The sequence below is a fragment of the Onychomys torridus genome, chromosome 2, assembly GCF_903995425.1.
Source record: "Onychomys torridus chromosome 2, mOncTor1.1, whole genome shotgun sequence".
Taxonomy (NCBI): domain Eukaryota; kingdom Metazoa; phylum Chordata; class Mammalia; order Rodentia; family Cricetidae; genus Onychomys; species Onychomys torridus.
The window spans coordinates 75,342,582-75,362,758 of NC_050444.1; the positions used below are offsets into that span (position 1 = coordinate 75,342,582).

The 20,177-nt window shown below is 43.5% G+C and overlaps 1 protein-coding gene across 1 annotated transcript in view; it reads left to right on the forward strand.

Moving 5' to 3' along the window:
- Positions 1–20,177, forward strand: part of Znf462 (zinc finger protein 462) — a 132,396-nt gene that overhangs the window by 63,166 nt on the left and 49,053 nt on the right. The window contains 3 exon segments of the mRNA XM_036177382.1: positions 2,150–2,253; positions 5,431–5,549; positions 9,117–9,308. Coding sequence (XP_036033275.1) covers positions 2,150–2,253; positions 5,431–5,549; positions 9,117–9,308 — 415 coding nt within the window.

The following is a 20,177-nucleotide window of genomic DNA, read 5'->3' on the forward strand; positions in this document are numbered from 1 at the left end:
ACCGCTCTGTGTGTGTGTGTATGTGTGTATGTGCGCGCACGCATGCATGTGCGCACACGTGCGCACACACATATCTGAGTTATTTATTAACCCATTACTTGAAGCGCCAGGCAGAGTGTGACTTGGGATGCGGGCATTCTTGAGTTATGCTTGGCTGGCTTTGGCTTGTTTTGATCCCTTTGCAGGTTGGACCTTCCGCATCATTCTGTTCAGGGAAAGGTTTGGTTTTGATCTGGTTTCTGATTCTGGGGGACAGTTTAGTGGACAAAGATGGTCCTCCATTCTCATGCAGGAGGCCTGGGGTCACGTTCTTCATGCTGATTGTCACTACATCGTCATTCTGAATTGTCAGAGCTCATGGGAGGAACTGAGTGGCCTCTGCTCCCGTCGTCTGGGCCTCCCACCGACTCATTCCTACTGTCATTGACTGAGCATGCAGTCCAGGAAAATCAGCTTTTTTCTTCTTTCTAGGTTCTTCAAGGTGTGCAAGGGACACTGATCAAATATAGAACTAAAAGTGTTTAAGACCTGGTTTGTCTCCTGTACACTTCTTCCCATATGCTACCAGCCAGTGTCTTCCTCCACCCCACCTTTACTGGACTATCTGTTTTGAATATCATAATCCAAATGGCAGCTACTCTCAATAGCTAATTCTCCACCATTCCTTCTAGAATTCAGTTAGGTACCTCCCCCTTCTGAACACAGAAATGCATTCAGGTTTCTGCCCTTTCTATCTGGATATTGGAACATATTTTTATTATTTGCTCTTTCTTGACCTTTGTGTCCTGTTTACTCTGAAGGTAAAGCTCATCTTTTCTTGGACACTGGACTGTCATCTTTGATGAGAACACTGGCAGCCCAGAGACAAGGGACATAGCTTGTACTTGACTGCAGTGTCCCAGGCTTGCTTCCTAGCCAAAGAGCTACTTTAAAAGCTGATAATGTAAGACTCAGACTGCTCTTTAACTTTTGGAATTAATCGCACATTAACCTTCATTTGGAGGTAGCATTTTTATCTGCAAGATAGAGGCAGGGAGCAAAGACCTCTGCTCAGCTTCAGTTGCAAATGGCCCAAGGTTCTTAGACAGCTAGTGTCATAGTTACAGTTCTGCTGCTGTGAGGAGACACCGTCACCAAAGCAACTTTTATACATGAAAACATTTAACTGGGGACTTGCTCATAGTTTCATAGGGTTAGTCCATCATCATGGTGGGTATGGGGAGTGTGATGGAGTCCCGTCAGGCATGGTGCTGGAGAAGTAAGTAACTCAGAGATTTATATCCTGATCCATAGGCGGCAGGCAGAGAGAGAGAGAGAGAGAGAGAGAGAGAGACAGAGAGAGAGAGAGAGAGAGAGAGAGAGAGAGAGAGAGAGAGAGAGAGACTGGTCCTGACATGAGCTTTTGAAACATCAAAGCCCGTCCCTAGCAATTCACCTCCTCTAACAAGGACACACCTCCTGATCCTTCTCAAAACAGTTCATCAATTAGGTCTAAGAATGCAAATATATGAACCTATGGAGGCCCTTCTCATTCAAACCACCACAGCTAGACCTTCCTTTCCCCTCCTTTCCCTTCCCCTCCCCACCTGTCTCCTCCAGTTTCCCTCCTTCCTTCTATCAGAGCTACAATCCTAATCCAACTTTATTTTGGAATAGATGAGATCACAATTTCAATTTTCTTTCTAAGACTGGTAATGAATGAACTGTCTTCAGACTGCGAAAGCCCATGCCACATGTCTTAGGCTCTCTATTTCTAAATTTTGTCACCCCTCAAACCAACACTACTGTGAAGGAAATGACACCCAAGCTTGCCCTTCCTCTACCGTGGCCAGAGAGGCAGGGAAGAGAACACTGACAGGAAATACTGACGAGCTTGGGAGTATGAAGGGAAAAGAAGAAAGCTGGGGTAGTTACCATGGATATTTATTTTGTTGGTGGGGCATGTGTGTGTGTGTGGTTCTCTTAGCAGGAGGCTGAAGACCCTTCCCACTTGTTCCTGGATGGAATGGAAGCAGCCAGAGACGACAGTGGCACCCTGGTGGGCCGGGTGGATGGTGGACACTGCTTGCTTGATGGAATGTTGGAGGATGAAACCCGGCCGGGGGGATACCATTGCAGTCAATGTGACCGAGTCCTGATGTCCATGCAGGGGCTGCGTTCTCATGAGAGGAGCCACCTGGCCCTGGCCATGTTCACCCGCGAGGACAAGTACAGCTGCCAGTACTGCTCCTTTGTTTCTGCTTTCAGACACAAGTAAGTGTCACTGGGTCGTTCGACCTCGGTATTGGGAGGAGATACTTTCCGGGGAGACGGGTAAACCGCAGCAGGAACCAGACACTCAGATGATTCTGAAAGCTCAGCTCACGCCTCCCACCTGTGCTAAGGTGTCTCCAAATATAGGGAGACATTGACCCTCACTCTTGTCACCTATAAGATGGGACTAAGAGCGGTAGTGCTGCTGAGATGACATTAGATTTGGCCAACGTTGGCATTTAAACATTGAGAAATTGTGGAATTGTTATGGTTTACCCCAAGGAAGATGTTTTTACTGCTAGATCCACCAAATATTTAGCCAAAAATTAAGTATCATTTGAAGAAGTCAAGTTCTGTTTGGAAAGCCGAGGCATTAAAGTGGGCAAATGAGTCCTGTTAACCTGCACGACTAAAGAGTCATTGGAAGGTAATGAGGCAATGGATCCAGAGGAGGTGCTTGGGGACCAGCAAGGTGGAGGGGTGGGGAAAAGCACCTCTTGCCAAGCCTGGCAACCTGAGTTCAGTTCCTGTGACTCACATGGAGAAGTTCGGAGAACTGTCTTGTGCACATGGTGTCCCGACTTCCTTATGCATGCCTTGGCAAAGGCACGACTAAACTCTCTCTCTCTCTCTCTCTCTCTCTCTCTTTCTCTCTCTCTCTCTCTATCTATCTATCTATCTATCTATCTATCTATCTATCTATCTATCTATCTATCTATATCTCTCCCTCCCCCTCCTTACAAATTGCTAAAAATCTGGGGAGGCTAAGAAGCAGCCATGTCTTATGTCCCATCGCTCACCACAGCTTTGAAAGTGGGAACTTGGAGTGATGAGAAGCAGGGGCTGGGTAGTTCTGAGAAGAGTCAGCTTTTTATCACATAAATATTCTTCCTCTTAAGACTGGCAGAATATTGAAGGTAGCTAGCTTACTGTTTATTTCTGTTGTAACTGAAAATGAGTGAGGTTTGCTTGCTTCAAGGAGACAGTACAGAGCTACCACAGGCAGGAGGAGACCATGTTTCTCTGGAGAGTAGAATAGAAGACATATACTCTTTGTTCTGATCCAGAGCCTAACATCTAATCTATACTGCAGCATTAAAACTGCTGTTCTCTTCAATTCCTCAAGTATTAAACCACACTGCATAATACATAGAGGCCCCAGTAAGTTATTTTGAATAAAAAAATAACTTACGCCTGGCATTATGTCTTGGGAAACTATGAAGATGAGCAGGGTATGACTGGCTTATAAAAAGGAATAACAAAAAAAGTGACTGGGCAAAATAAGTTACACTGTCTAAAAAGAGATTTTAGTGAGATTTAACAAAGGGCAATGCACCCTCTGCTTGGGAGAGTTAGGAAGGTTTTATAGGTTACGAACATTGAGTCAAGTCTTACCATGGGAAGGTGGAACCGGTGTAGTTTGAGGAGTCAGGGTAGAGAGAAATAGAGGGCCCAAGGTGCAGACGTTGTCAACCTTACCGAGGCCTAGCTGCTGGTTTAAATAAGCCTTAACTTATGTGAAAGGAATAATGGAAGTTATCTCCTGGCTACCTAAATAGACATCCTATTGAGATGTCATCAGATGCCAGGAAGTCGCGCATTATAATGACAGTACTGGCAAAAGGAAGAGTCTGGAAGGAGTAACATATTCATAATTACTAACAATTATTGTACCTGCTGATATAGCAGGCTGTATCTTAAGTCTCTTCAATTATTACCTCTTTATATTTACAAAACAGCCTTATGAGCTATGGCCCCATTATTATCTCCATATTATAGATGGGAAAAGTGAGGCCTAAAGAGACTAAATAGTTTTCCTGGGGCCACAAGCTCATAAGTAAATAGCTAGGATTCTGTCTCAGCAGTCTGACTCTCAGCCAGGGAGATCAATTTAAGAGAAATAATAGGAGCTCGTTTAAGAAGTTAGGGGACTGGTTTCAGGAATGAATCAGTGAAGGCCAAACACCAAAGCAGAAGTAGCATCCAGACTGGAGTCTGGTTGGCTGAGAGTATGGCAGAGCCACTTGCAGAAATGAGGAGAATCGGTTTTGTGGGAATGTGTGCTGGGGTTGTATATTTTGCGGCGCAGCTTGAGTGCAGGCTAGCTAAGGGACATCCAGGAGGAGCTGACCGGAGGCAATTGGTAGTGCAGCTGTGGAGCTCAGAACATTACATGTTTCAGTGGTAAGCAGTAACAGTTCCATGGGAGTCATTGAGAATGGAACGTAGATCTCTAGGGTACTGTATAAAGGAGAACATCCTACACCTTGTTGGTTAGATTTATTATTTTTCAGACTAATAATTATTAAGTACTAGGGGTTCATTCTAATGAAGTCATGTCCTCATAAACTGCTTCTGGAAGAGTGACGTGCAGCGGCTGTGGTTGTACTTATGAGAAAGGCTTTGTGGCCCACCCCTTCCTTGAACTCCTGGTTCCTCGTAACATGTGCACTTTTGTGCTTTGTACTGGTACAGATCCTGGGCATGAGGCAGCTCGCGTGAGCAGGTCAGGTACTTGGAACTCGTCTGTCCCTCCTGCTCCTGATGAAAGCAGAATGAATGATGTGAGGAGGAAAAACCCTTGCTAGATTTCTCTAACCTCCAACCTCCCACTATCCCACCTCCCCTCACCCTCACCCATCTCTCTCTGAGTTAGATAGACAACTCTTACTAGCTGGGCAGAAAAACCTTCTGTGTTCAGATTACCACCTTCCAGCGATCCATGCTACGAGAAGAGAAAAAACATGATCTGTTATGCCTGTTATTATGAACCTAATCTCTCAATCCAAAATGACCTGTCTCTGTCTCTGTCTCTCCCTCCCTCTCTCTCTGTCTCCCACCCCCCTCTAGTTTCATGCATGCAGCTATCCTAGAACTTGTGATATAGCCAAGGCTGCTTTTGAACTCCTGATGTTCCTGCTTCTACCTTCCAAGTACTAGGGTTATAATTACGTGCAACCACATCGGACTTCTAAAAAGATCCTTTAACCGCTTCCCCCAGATTTCCCTCCTGTTATGATTCAGAACTTGGCCTATTTATTTATTTTCTGGTAATGGTGCACATTGTCATTAGAAAGCAACAGGGGGACTTGGAACAGCTTACAAGTCTGATGCTTAGAGGGGCAGTGGGAAAGGTTTGCGGTTGTTAATCCTGGTTTTCTTTTCTTTCATCTCCAGCTTGGATCGCCACATGCAGACCCATCATGGACACCACAAACCGTTCCGCTGCAAACTGTGCTCTTTCAAGTCCTCCTACAACAGCCGGCTGAAGACACACATCCTTAAAGCCCATGCTGGTGAGTTGGGGTTTGTGGTCTGCTTCTCTTGAGTTGGCTATCTCATGGCCTTGAGTGAAACTTAAAGTCTCCTCGAACGAGCATGGTTTATTCTTGGGATGGGTGCATGTTCACTTTTAAAAAGAATGCAAAATTAAATTTTATTCATAAAACCAAAGTAATCACCAATGTTTTGTTCGGTTGATGCCCCCACTAGCTTGGAGTAGGCTGTTCCTGTTTTTAAAAGAAATTTCTGAATTATCTTGGCTTGATCACAGAAATATATATATATATATCTCCTCTTACTAACAACTGAGATAGAATGTAAGCTAACAGAAAACTCAGGAAGCATGAGGTTTCCCAGGAGATGCCCTTAGGGAAGCCATGATTTTCACTTGACTCACAAGTGTCCAGGAGCGGTACTGTTTCCATCACTGCGTGGTATTTGTCCCAGGCTGTGCACGAAGCTGTGACAGCCATCCTTGTAGTCATTCCTACAGCATTCCAGAAGGGTAGGTGTGTGTGATTCCCTCTCTGCCTTTCCTAGCACTTTACTCTGCACAGTCTTACAGAAGCTGCCCAGCTCCCGCTTCTTCACTTTTACCACCCACTCACACCCAGTGTCTTTCCTCTGCTTCGTGAGCACTGGACCTGTTGAGCTGTTTCAGTGCCATGAAACTGCTTAAGCCACACAACTGCCCTAAGCCCCCACTGGGGATCAGAGCTAGAGCAAGGAGATTAGCCATGGAGGTTGGTTTCTGATAGTATTTTTACGTCTTGGGGAAACTTCTAAAGTCCAAGGAATAAGTAACTTCAGAGTTCATCTTACTTTTTAATACTCAGTGCAGATTGTAAATTATTGAGCAGGGACAGAATCCTGGAGAGCTTTTCTCATTGACTTCTGCCTTGTCAAAAAGCATTTTTACCAGTTAGGGGCTAGGTGAAGGCTTTGGCCCAGGTAAAGGTCTCTGAACAATCCAGATGCTGCAACTTCAAAGCACTAAGCTGAGTGCATGGTCTTAGAGCTGATTAAGCTGGCTAGCCTCCTTGTGCTCAATAATTTGCCAGAAGAAATATCCAGAAGAAAATAAAAGCAATATAATTCTGCTATCAGTGCACTGTGGGAGCTTGGTCACTGATGTGGCTCTGAGCCACTGAGAGAGAGAACCTTGGCTTGGAGAAAACAGTATGCTTGCTATACGTCTCTCAATTTGTCTGTTCTCCATTGATTGTTTTATTTTTATTCGTGTCTATATATAGGGTCTTGCTATATAGCTCATGCTGGCCTTAAACTCACTGTGTAGCCCAGGCTGGTCTCAAACTTGCAATAGCCCTATTTCCTCAGTCACCAGTCCTGGGATTACAAGCATGTGTTTTCATGCCTGGCACTCTGTTGTGCTTTAGAGCTAAGTGGTACAATGGACCAGGCGTATAATCTGGATTTGACTCTTAGGTTGTGAGATGGACTCATAGCTACCCAGCAAGAGTCATGTAACCAAACTCACATTACTATGAGGGACTACCAAGATGGCTTTGTGGTTAAGAACACTTATTGCTCTTCAAGAGGACCTAAACTGGGTTCTCAGTAACCACAGCAAGGCTCACAAACACTCGTAATTCCAATTCTAGGGAATCTAACACCCTCTGGCCTCTGTGGGTACTTACATACATGTGGTGCACATAAATGCATGTCTATGCATACACATAGACACATAAGTAAGAATAAATAAATAAACCTTTAAAAAATTAATGAGGACAGTAATGTCTCCTGGTTTTTAGATTTAATCTTAAAAATAAACTTTGAAGTAGCCAGGAACAGTGGGACACATTTAAAGTTCTTGTATTTGGGCAACTGAAGCAGGGGACCCCCAAGTCAAGGAAGTCAAGCTTCAGGAACATAGCAACATACCACCTTTAAGAAAATACATTTTAAAAGTACATATTTATTGGAGGAAATTTGAAAACAAAATGATTCTCTTCAGTCATCCATAATGCTATACTATAAAGGCTACTATTAATATTTGATACTGTCAACTGTTTTCTCTATAATCATTTTCCACAGTTGTGATTATAATGTGTGTAACATATGTTTTATGTTTCAATTCATCCCTAATTTTCTGTTTTATTACAAGTTCTCAAGAATTTATTTTAATGGTGGTTCATCAAGATGATATACCTACATTTGTCTAATTGTTTTCTTTTGTTTCAAAATCTAGGTCATTTCATATCTTTCCAGCATAAATAGTAATTTTTTTTCAGTTTGTTTATTTATATTTTCTCTGTATGTATGCCATTGTGTGTGTGAGTGTGTGTGTGTGTGTGTGTGTGTGTGTGTGTGTGTGTGTAAGTGTAAGTCAGAAGACTTCTTGTAGGAGTCAGTTCTTTCAACCATGTGGGTTCCGGGATTGAAACTTGGGTCATGAGCCCTGCCCTCACCTGCCTTACCCATGGATCCACCTTGCCAGTTTGTTAATAATACTAATCTCCAAATCAAGTTTTCTCTGTATTAAGGGTGTATCCCTCCCTCCCTCCCTCCCTCCCTCCCTCCCTTTCTCCTTTCCTCCCTCCCTTTCTCCTTGTCTCCCTTCCTTGCTCATTGGGGTTTTTGTGACAGTATCTTGCTATTGCAGCCAGGCTGTATTCAAACTCACAGCCTTCCTGCTTTAGCTCAAATGCTAGGGTTATGGCTTATAAGCTATTTTCTTAATAGAGACTCTCATGGGTAGGGTTATTAGATTGGGGACCAAACTGCTTTGTTGTTACTCTAAATGAGATTGATTTCTGGATTGATCAGACTAGTGTATATCTGTCTGATATCAGACGAACTCACTGACAACCTTCATTCTTTAAATGTAATGAACTTGAAAGTTGGTTTACAGCAAAGGTAAGCCATACTCTTGTCTTAATTTGATCATGGCTTTCTGTGCTGTATTTCAGTTTAAATGTATTATTTATTGAATGCTGAAAACAGTATCCACAGGTCCCTTCTCACTTATGCTTCACACATATAATTCTCCCTCCTAAAGCAATTTTCCATTTCTGTACTGTTGGTTAGATAGGAAATGGGGTTTCATGATGATCTTACCCTCAGCCCCAAATATATGTGGGGAGAAAATGGCTACAAATGTGTCAGATGAGGAGGTATGTGGTTCAGCAGAATTGAGCATTGAGAAATAACACATTAGTGCGCCCATGGAGGGACAGAATGCATGGGAAAGCCACTGAGATAAAGAATTGAACTTGTTACTTTCTGTAGTGGTGATCACTTTGCAGTGTGGAGAAGGAGGAAGAGGTTTACTTAACCCTTTCTGAACTAGGTGGCACAGTGGGTGGGAACCATCCCAAAGCTGCACTGTTATAGGTGGAACAGACACACGGGGACAGGAGGCTTTACCATGGAGCTTGTCAGGGCCTCTTCCGTAGGACCTGTGATTGTGAGAATGGGCAGGGAGTTGACCTCGGAGGGTTTCTAGACCAAGCACCCTTAGCATCTCTAGAGGGAGCCAATTAACGGTGTGGTTTTGCTTTCTAGCCCTCTTTCTCCTGACTCCCACCTTTCCTCTCTACCTCACCACCATCTCCTTCTAGGTGAACATGCCTACAAGTGTTCTTGGTGCTCATTTTCCACCATGACAATCAGCCAGTTGAAGGATCACTCCCTCAAGGTCCACGGAAAAGCCCTGACCCTTCCCCGGCCACGGATTGTCAGTCTCCTCTCCTCCCACGCCCACCACTCCTCTCAAAAGGCTACCCCAGCCGAAGAAGTGGAGGACTCGAATGGTAAGGATGGGCTTTTAAGATGGAATCAACCATGTCGGATGGGGTGAGCTGGATAATTTTTTTGTTTTTTTCTAGAGGAAATTCTTGCATGAAAATATGATGGTTCAAATGAAGGAAAAGATACGAAAACTCTAGATACTGGAGTAAGAAGGGGCACAAACTCCGTGTGTGCCTGGTGCCCTGGTAATAATGTCCATGGATACCAATAAAGCATCATGCTGGGTAGGATACACCAGTGTTGGGTTCTCCCAGGGTGGATTCTAGTGAGACAGGAATGGAATTCAAGGCAGACTATACGTTGTTTTTGTGACTGTGTTGTAGGAACGTGTTCTGTGAGGTGTGTGGAGTGTCAATCATGTAAGCTAACCAAAGCTCAGAACAGAAGGGAAGAGTGAATAAATGGGGCTCTCATGTGGGAGTGGGTCCCCTGATATATTAGGGGTGACAGTGTTTTCTTATAACTGAAGTTTGTCGAGGAAGCATTAACTGGCAAATGGGTTAGAACTGCCTTCTTTTGTGTCCTAGCTTCAAAAGTCAGGCAGGAAGATGTAGAGAGATGTGCTCACTCACTAGCGCAGTGACCAAAGCGGCAGGCTTGATGTGGGGCCAGTCAGTTGGCATGGCATTGGGAGTGAAGGGGCAACTTCTTGTTTTGATGAAACCTGGATCGACCAATCAGCTTTCCCAGAATGCCTGTAGGATGCTAGTGGAGAAATGAGAGTGGGGGAGATCTTGAAGCTTCTCCCTCCTCCTCTGATGCGTGATACCTTCTGTAGTGCGTCTGAGCCAGTATCCGCTGTGGTCTACGCTTCTCCCAGCTTTGGGAGGCCTTTCTCCCAGGATCTACCATTCCATCCTGGGGAGGAGCTGAGCATACAGAAAGTGGAACAAAGGCCTGCATTTCAACCGGCTCCCTCTGGCAGTCATGTTTCCCTAGACAGTCCTATTTTCTATTCCTGTATGTGAGGTTGAATAATGACATATGCAAGCCTCAGCTGTTTGTCCAGAGAGATTAATGAGACAAGGTGCACATGTAAAATGGCTGCTATAATGTCTGACACACAGGAAGTGTTGGTGAACGGCCATTTTATTTTTGGGATTTTCACCTTCTGATCACAGTTGTGGTCTTTGGGACCATTTACGACAAGTGTGGATTTGGGCTCATTCACATGAGGGCTTAAATGGAGAGGTCAGGGTGACCCGAGACTCTGATAGTCCAACTTGTCAACATAGACTAATTCTCAGGTTATCAAAACAGTAATTAATGATCTTTATTCATGAAGTCTGTGAATAGGAGAGCACAGAGAGGTAAGCCCTGAGACCAAAATTCAAATAAACTAAAAAGCCCTTGAGTGTAGCAGCACTGAGGACTCAGGACTTCTGACTAACAAGGAGGCTTCTTCTGCCTCTGAGGAACTGAGCACACAAGCCACACAACTGTAGTTTCCATTGCAGAAGGAAGTCGGTGCTGTGTGTGTCTGCAGTAAGAGTCTCCAAACTACGGTAGCGGGAGAGTACACATGAAGGAGTGGAGAAGTTCCCCTTCTCACCCTCAGGTTCTGTTCCCTGGCTGAGTGGGGGTTGCAGTATATTGTGACCAGGGGCCAAAATCAAATTTGACCTAAGTTTTAAGGTGTTTACTAATGTGAATTTTAATTAATTGTTTTTCTTTTTAATCTGAAATGGAAGCTATATTCCTGCAGCCATTTGGGTGAAACTGATCCACTTACATACTACTCCCAGGAAAGCTTTTTCCTGGGACATTTCATGCAATATCAAACCTTTCATTGTCTCCCTCGCAAGCTGGGTCTCAGTCCCAGGATAAGGGGATCCCGTAGACTACTTACTCACTCTTTTCTACCTAGGCTAAAAAGAGCTGGGTTTTGCCAACTCTCTGAACCTATACTAGCTACAAGCTAGTCTAGGCACAGACAGCCCTAAATAAACACAAGGCTGTTCTGGCCCTCAGGCACCAGAAAATGAAATGCTTAGAACACAACAGCATATACATCTGAGCTTACTGCAGCCCTAAGCCAGAAGCCTAACCTTTTTTTTTTTTTTATTTTTTGTGGGGGGAGAGGGGGTGTCAGAGTCTTAGAAGCTGGACTGTGGAGAGGGGCGGGTGTCTCAGCAACAGGGCAGTCTGACATTGAGTGACTGTAGCACATAGCTGCAGGAAGATAATTTTCTATATGCAGTGGTGCTTTTTGTTTTCTGTCTGGAGAAAGGACACATTTGCTGTGAAAAGCTCTAGGTGGTAACCATTTGCTGAGACCCACACAAAACTCCTTGGACCTGTACTGTTTTTAACGTATATAAATAACCCATATCCAAGGGCCAGCCACGATTAGTTTAATGTGATGACAAAAAAAAAAAAAAAGTTGATTAGGACATGGGGTGAACAGAAAGGAGGCATCAAATAGGCTGCTCCTGTGAAGGAATAATTGCGTGGAAAGAGTAATTAATAGTTTATGCATTCAATAAGTGTTTTCCTAAAGCCCCGCGTTAGACCTCACATTGTTCAGCACGGCCAGGAATGACTTAGGAGGCCCATGCTAGGAGGACTATTTGCCAGGCAGCTTGTGGTGGATTCCTAGAAACAGCTCAGTCTGGAGGATGGAAAAACAGCTGTGGGGCTAGACAGTAGCCTGTAAATCATGCTTTGAATGGTGTTTGAAACACACATGTGAAATCCAATTGCACATTTTAATAGGGAGAAGCTGTGGGGCTATTGGCTCTCATTTAGGATTTCCCACACTTGCAGATGCCAGGACACTGTGAACACATGAACCAAAAATGTGTTGCAGGCCTAGGGGAGTGGAGACCCATAAACCCGGGGAAATGGCCAGTATGTCCTTGGCTATCTAAATCCCTCGTGAGCGACAACAGTAAAATGAGTTGACATGCTCACTGCTGTTTTGCAGTGGGCAAGCGCTTGCTATCTTGAGAACAAGCCAGTTCTTTCTGGCACAGGGCAACAGTCCAGAGGGGAGGCTCTGTCTAGGCTCTTCTCAGTCCTAACCCAGAGGGATGCGGTGATGGACGGGGGGCGGGGGAGCTGAGACGGTGAAGTTGGGAGGTAGAGGGCCTCTCTTAACCCCAGCTGCCTGGCCACACACCTGTTCTGAGCTTCCACAGGGCTCTTGGGCTCTGAGCTGTCAGTCTTGACTTGTTTCATGAATCCTCTAAATACTTTGCATGATCAGTTGTTGGGAAGGAAAGTGACGGCTGTGTGGTGTTGGTTTTGCCTGTTAGATGATGGGAAATGGCACTCACTCGCTATTCAAAACAATGCATTAAGGGGAGACAGTAAGGTTGTCAACAAAGGGAAGTGTTCCGCAGGGATGTGTTTACTGTGTTCCTTCTGCCATATAAAATACAGGACTGGCTTTTATCAGGCTGTTTCCAAGTCTCTGCTTTCAGGCCGGAGAAATGTGTACAGGCACTGCTATACAATAACAAAGAAAGTAGGCCAGTGGAGGTTAGCCATAAGCTTTGTTTAGGCCTGAGAAGCCACACAAGACATGAACAGTGGATATGTGATTGGAAATTCAGCCATGTCCCACCTTTTTCCTCCTGTTTCCCCTGGCCAACACTAACCAACCAAGCAAACAAATGATTGCTTTTGCCTATCCAGCTCTGCTATATGACGTTGCTTGCTTTAGAGACTAGCTACCATGAGACTGTTAAATCCAAAAGTAGTCACTAAGACTTAAGTGTAAAATGAACTAGAGAAAGAGAGAGAGAGAGAGAGAGAGAGAGAGAGAGAGAGAGAGAGAGAGGCGAGCTCTTCAACAGACACCTAGGTAGCAGCCCTGAGAAAAAACATAAAAAACTCTTCGTCATAATAGCCCTCCAAGGGAGAAGTCTTTGATTTTGTGAATTACTAGTAAAAAATACACTGAGCTAGGCAATTTTTTTTAGATTTTGGCCATTTTTAAGGTAATAGGAAAATGTAAGGACCAATGTGATTTGTTTGTTTTGTCTTGTTTGTTTTTTAAGACAGACTAGTCTTGAACCCACTATGAAGCTCAGGCTGTGCCCAAACTTACAGATATCTGACTGCCTCAGCTTCTGAGTGCTGGAATCGTGGGCATCTGCAACTGTTCCTGGCTGTTCTGTGACTTTGTTGTTGTTTTCATAACTTTTTTTAGTTGCCTTTTTAAAACTCAAGATTATAGAGCATTTGACAAACACTTTTTTTTAAACCAGGCATGTCTTCCTGAGGAACCATGGGCACCTCGTATCTGAAAATCACAGTGCTATGCGCTCATTCAAGGCTGACTCAGTCATTCTTTCCCCACTGTAGAATGCCTTCATTAACCAGTCTTGATGTCTCCTCCCTCTCGGTAGTTGCTCGTGTCTTCTTCCTTGCCTGCACCTGTTGAATGAGCTTCACAGGGCGTGCTGGAGGATTTTTCCCTTGATTGCCTCTTTCTATGAGTTTATGACTTTTCCTTCCTATGAAGCATGTTTTTAAGCTCTCTGGGCCCTGCCCTGATTTTTATCGCTCTGACCTTACTGAGGGCTGTATTTGCACTTGTAGATATACCCTGGTTCTGTCCCTATTCTACATGGGACAGTCAGATAGCTATTTGGGAAATACAGTATTCCTGTTACTGGTTTCTTGGAAGCTTCCTAATTTTCAGTTCAGTCCACTGTACTGAGACCCTGGACTTAACTAACTCCACAGAGCTAAGTGACGCACTGTTAAGTTTATATCCGTTTAAGAGAGATGTTCAAAAGGCGACAATTTGAAGATAAAGCTTTGGGGACTGTTCTCACAGAGAGTTTCTGATGCAACTATCCTGCTCTAGTGAGCAGATTTGTCTTTATGTAGCATTTGAAATATTGTCATTGTTCACTACATGAGACCATGTGTGTTGGAGGGAAACTGAATGTTGAGATGGGGTGTGTCAAGAAAGTAGAAGTGTGCTAGAGCTGGAGAGAGGTGGGTGTTGCTAGAAGGAGGCTGTCAGGTAATGGAGCTGCCTCTTGGAGTCAGTTGTCCCTCCAGTGGATGGTTTATTTTCTGTGTCTGACCATACAGTGTTTTGGGGAAAATGAAATCCACACTCAAAGATCCTGCATGAAATGAAGGAGTCTAACAAAACTGGTTGGTGATTAGAACTTTTAATTTTCCTCAAAGAATTGTCCCACCAGGCTGCTAATATGAATCAATGTAATGGCTATAAAATATTCATTTGTGTCAACTTGGTTAATGTATGGAATATTCCAAGATGTCAAATGCAAGACACTGGGGAAAGCCTTAAACACTAGTGTGTGAGTTACATGTGAATAAGCACAAAAGGAGAATGATGTTGAGGCTATCTCCAAACTATCAACTCATTTAACCTTGACCGCAGTGATACTTGACACCTAAAAACTCAGATCTGGGATGCCTGCTTTCTGAGGAGAAGCTTTTCAGATCTCTAAATAGGTCAGACATAAAATTCAACCTTTGAGAGGATCCAATTAGTTGCTAGGGCGTCAGACCTTCCACACAGGTTCCAATTGCAATCAGATTTCTCTTGGGGGTGGAAAAAAAAAAAGTGGTGGTTTCTCTAAAAAAATGACAGTTATGAAATGGAGGCTCTTGAGTGAATGACTGTAAGATACAAAGATTTACATCGTTTACAGCACATGGAATATAAGATGTAATTTTAATGGCTTGACTATAATTTTTAATAGGTTCAGCTGGTCTCAGAATTATCTGATCAGACATTACTAACCTTCCCTCTTTGACATTAGAATTTCTTCATAAACTGCAGTCTGGAGTTTATTTTATGCTTATTATAAAGAATGACATTTCTACTGTACCATCTTCAAAGTCATTGGCTCCCGGGAAACAAAGTGGCATCAAAGACTCCAGTTTGCACTCCATGGTCCCCAGAGGATAAGCATTGGCATGAGTGGCACACACAAGCCCTCCATCTTGATGCTCATCTTGAACTTGATCATGTGATAGACCCTTCCAAGGAAACCCACCTGCCTGGGGTTTGGTATTTTAAATGTTCTTTAACTGTTTGACAGTTTCATACATTGACATACATTTGAGCCAGCCACATTTGTGCGTGTGAAGAATTAGATCACACTTCAGATGTAGACTTTCCATGTCCTGGGTACCTAGTCAACTAGCCCATCCCCCTCTCCGCAAGCCAACGGAGACATCTGGTCATCAGAAATATAGATCACTTGCTACCAAACATACTCATGACTAGTTCTTAGCCACACTGAAGTTTGCTGGAGTTTGCTACCTAATTCCACATCTGTCTTTGGTAGACTATCTTCTGATAGAGACTTGGAAGTCTCTCTGGAGAGTCCCAGGGGAAATGGCTGTGTGCAGTGGTCCTCAACCTTCCTAACTCTGTGACCCTTCAATACAGTTCCTCATGTTGTAGTGACCACCCAACCATAGAATTATCTTCATGGCTACTTCATAACTGTAATTTTGCTACTGTTATGAGTCATAATGTAAACATCTATGTTTTCTGATGGTATTGGGAGACCACTGTGAAAAGTCATTGGACACCCCCTACCCCCTGAAAGGGTCATGACCCACAGGTTGAGAACCAATGGTCTAAAAGAAACCTTTTTTTAAAATTAGGTAGAAAATACATTCAGTTGTTACTCCAATCATCTGGAATAATATTTATTCTTTTTTGGGAGGAAAAAAATCCCTTTTCATATTATTGCCTACCTTCAGTTTTCTGTCATGGAACTAAAACTTGATGTCTTACTTTGATTTTATTTAATCAAAAGCCCTTCATGTTGTCCTGAGACTTACATGACCCAGAAGTCCCTCCCCACCCCTTTTTCAAATGTTTATGAGAGAATTTCACCCAAGGGTATGGAATCTGGGAAGAATAGTAGGAATAAACTCTGATTCAGGGGGAAAGATATGGGCCAGCATTGCTGGGGTGAAGGCTATGTCCTGAGAAAGACTAGCTTGTAAAAAGAATTTTTTTACACAATTGACAAGATACCAAAAATAGTTTTGGAAACCACTACTATTTTTCTTTTCAGTTATCTAAGTTTTAATGGTGTGACTAGGAAAGCATGTTGCAGTAATGTGTACATTTTCTTAAGTCATTCAGAACCCTTTATCATACCCTGAAGAAAAATCCCAGTGATGATGATGGTGGTGGTGCTTCAACAAAGATAGAGATAAGAAAAAGGAAAGGTGGCCTGAGAAGTGAGGTTTCAGGTAGAAGATGTATTTATTTTCTGCGGGGCTCTGTCCCCTGCTGCTGAGGCCCAGGGAGGAAGCAGTTCTGGCCTCAGGGCTCTAATCCTGTTGCAGGCTCCGCCCAGGGAGGTGTTTGGCAGAAGGCAGGGCCCAGCTTAGGTTTCCTGTCCCAGCACACTGCTCCCGGGGAGTCTGCTCCACTGCAAGGTTCTCCAGCTTCCTCGGAGACACACTATATTCTTAGATGACTCTCACAAGCCAGGCCCCTTACATCATCTTTTATTTTTGAGCACTGCAAATTCTCCACCACAATGGCAGCAAACGCCACTAAGACGTCAGCCCTTCCAAACCCTTAATCTAGTTCTTAGCTTTGCGCATTGCTGGTGATTTTCTCCCTTCAAGCCAAAAGGAAAGTCATCCATTGTGGTTTCTATATGGACCCTGCATGTCTCCTAGTTTGCTTTCTAAGTGATTAAAAATAATCATTTTTATTGACTTGACTCTGCTGATTGCCTTAAATTGATCATCTGCCTTAATATGTCTCACGAATGTGAGGTACAGATGATTAATTTGATTTTATAAGAAGGAAACTGAAGTCCTGAGGGCTGAGATGATGAGTTAAAAAAAAAATCACAAAACCTAGATGTGGTTGTCTTTACCTTTTTGCCTCGTCAAGGCCTATCTAGTATAACACAGCAAAACTACACGTCTAGGCAGTGATAAGGATTAACTAGTATAGCACACCTCTTCTTGCGTGTTTGGGGTTCTGGAATCTTCTGAAGGAAACCAGAGGTGTGGTATCATTACTCATTGATATTTAGAGCATAAGTGACTAGACATGCAGGTAGTATTAAGAACAGGACGTGAGACGTTGTAGTTCAAGATTTTAATGGCTCGTAGCTATGGGAGGGAGAAGGAACTGGCCCACAGAGGACATGATGGAAGAGATGGAGTTTGTGCTAAGACTGTCTCTGGCTCTTCAGGAATAAGAATGCATTAAAAATAGTCAGGAAGGAGCTGGAGAGATGGCTCAGAGGTTAAGATCACTCTCTTCCTCCTCTAGAGGACCAGAGTTCAGATTCCAATACCCATATCAGACAGTTCACAACCACATGTAACATCAGCCCCAAGGAATCCCATACCCTTTTCTGGCCTCTATGGGCACAGCATATATGGGCTCATATGTGCACACAGATGCCCACAGATACAATTTAAAAAATTTTCATCTTAAGAGAAATAGTGATGGGTCATCATCATCCTTTTGAGTTGGCTACATAAAATTTCCCCCTTCTGTTTGCAACATTTTCACCTACTCATGATTAAAGACTAGTTTCATGGCCACATATGGCATGAAATGTTGGGGTCACCTATGAACTGGCCCCTCCCTACCCAGTGTATAAGCTCACCATGGAGCCATCTCCACATTTGTTCTGTGAATAGGCAAAAGAACAAAACAAAAAACAACTTATTTTTTTAATCACTTTTTAAAGACCTAGAACCATACATAGCAAATGAATTTCCCTCTTTGAAATTTTGTTTTCACTTGATGTGTTCCATCATTTGATGAGCCATATACATATATATTTGAAATAGGAGAATCTACTTTTTTGTTTGTTTGTTTTGTTCTTTTGAGACAGGGTTTCTTTGTGTAGCTTTGTGCCTTTCCTGGATCTCACTCTGTAGACCAGGCTGGCCTTGAACTCACAGAGATCCCCCTGCCTCTGCCTCCCAAGTGCTGGGATTAAAGATGTGTGCCACCACCGCCAGGCTGAGAATCTACTTCTAAAGAGAAGCAAGTCAAAAGCATTCTTTCCCAATAAGAAATGCTGTTTTTATATGTGTGGTGTATATATATTTAAAACAGAAGTCTCAGAATCATATAAGACCTTTGAAGTTTGCTAGTCAAAAGTTAATTTCGTTTTTGGGGTTGCTCATTCTCCCTCCCCCAATACTTCAATAGGGCCAATATCTCTGATATTTTCTTGAAACTTGATGCATTCTAAAACCTAGCAAATTGGTCTATAAGTTAAGTGACAAAATCAAGATTACAGACTGTCTAGACTGTTGAGAGTAATGGGCTGAAAGGGAAATTTTGCTAGGGAGATAAATACAAAGTATGTTTGATAGCTTTTGACCTGTAGTCACTTCCATTTCTTGACTTGCCAAATATCTGTGTAATTATCAGCTACCATATCTGTCTCTGACTACAAACAGCGTGCTATCCGAGGTCAAGGACTGCTTCCTATTTTTTCCAGAGGCCTAGCACTTGGCAGTCCATTCAATAAATATTTCTTAAATTGGCTTGAATTAGAGCTACAAAAAGAACCACAGACAAAGAAAGTCAATGAAGGCACAGCTCTCTTCTGAAAAGGCCTGGGGAGTTTCACAAGTTCACCAGAGTGTTCAGAAGCTACCTACCATGAACAGTGTAGGAATTGGAAGCTCTGGTCAGATCTGGCTGTGTGTATCCCAGGATGTGCTGGTTTCCAGTGCTGCACACCTCTCCAATCACCTTCCTCTATGGTAACGAACTTCTACAACTTCTGCCCACTGGCACCACCATACATGTTTCATTTCATGCGTGCGCACGTGTGTGACAGTGCACGTTAGAGGAAAACTTGGAGGAGTGAGTTTTTTCTTCCATTATGTGGATCCCAGGGATTGAACTTAGGCTTACATGGCAAGTGCTTCTATCTTCTGAGCCATCTCTCTCTATATCTACTCTTTCTGTAACTCTGGTGACTTAATGCCTCTTTTTTTTGTTTTGTTTTGTTTTCTCAAGAATATTTGTGCTTCTTTGTTTGCTATTCCCTTTTTAATTGTATTTTTTCTTATGTTCCAGAGTGTTCTTTTATCTTCCTCTGTGAACTTGGTGCTAGGCTCACAGCCTTCCTTTCTCATACAGCTGTGTCCATCAAACTCTAGAATTTCAATAGATCATATTCATGGAGTATCTTAACCAAGAACTGGCCTCCCCAGGTAGGGAGAGTTACCTTCCCCTGCCTGTGTCCAATTGCCCATCTGTAGCTGGATTGACCATAACACCCCTTCTACATCCAGCATCATAAACTCCAATTCTCTTTAAGCTACTGCTTGGAGCTTTCCTTTACCACACAGCCCAAACCTGGTGCAGACCCTAAGGTTAGCCACTCAGAGAAACCTTTTCCAGCATACTGGTTTCTCTGGCTCCCTTGTCTTCCTCCAGCTTCAAACTTGCTGCCTTAGTCAGGGTCACTATTGCTGTGATGAAACACCGTATCCAAAGAAACTTGTCAAGGAAAGGAAGGCAGGACAGAAACTCAAGCATGGCTGGAACCTGGAGGCAGGAGCTGATGCAGAGGCCATGGAGGGTGCTGCTTACTGACCTGCTCGTCATGGCTTACTCAGCCTGCTTGCCTATACAACCCAGGACTGCTAGCTCAAAAATGGCACCAACAACAGTGGGCTGGGCCCTGTCCATCAATCATTAATTAAGAAAATGCTCTACAGGCTTGTCCACAGCCCGATCTTACAGATCTTACAGAGGCATTTTCTCAGCTGAGGCTCCCTTCTCTCTGATGACTTTAGCTTGTGTCAAGTTGACATAAAACTAGTGAGTACAGTTGCTAAATCTCAACCCTGAATGACCCCTTCCATTGCTGACATCATCCTCTGATGTTAGCTCATCTTTCTGGCTCTAA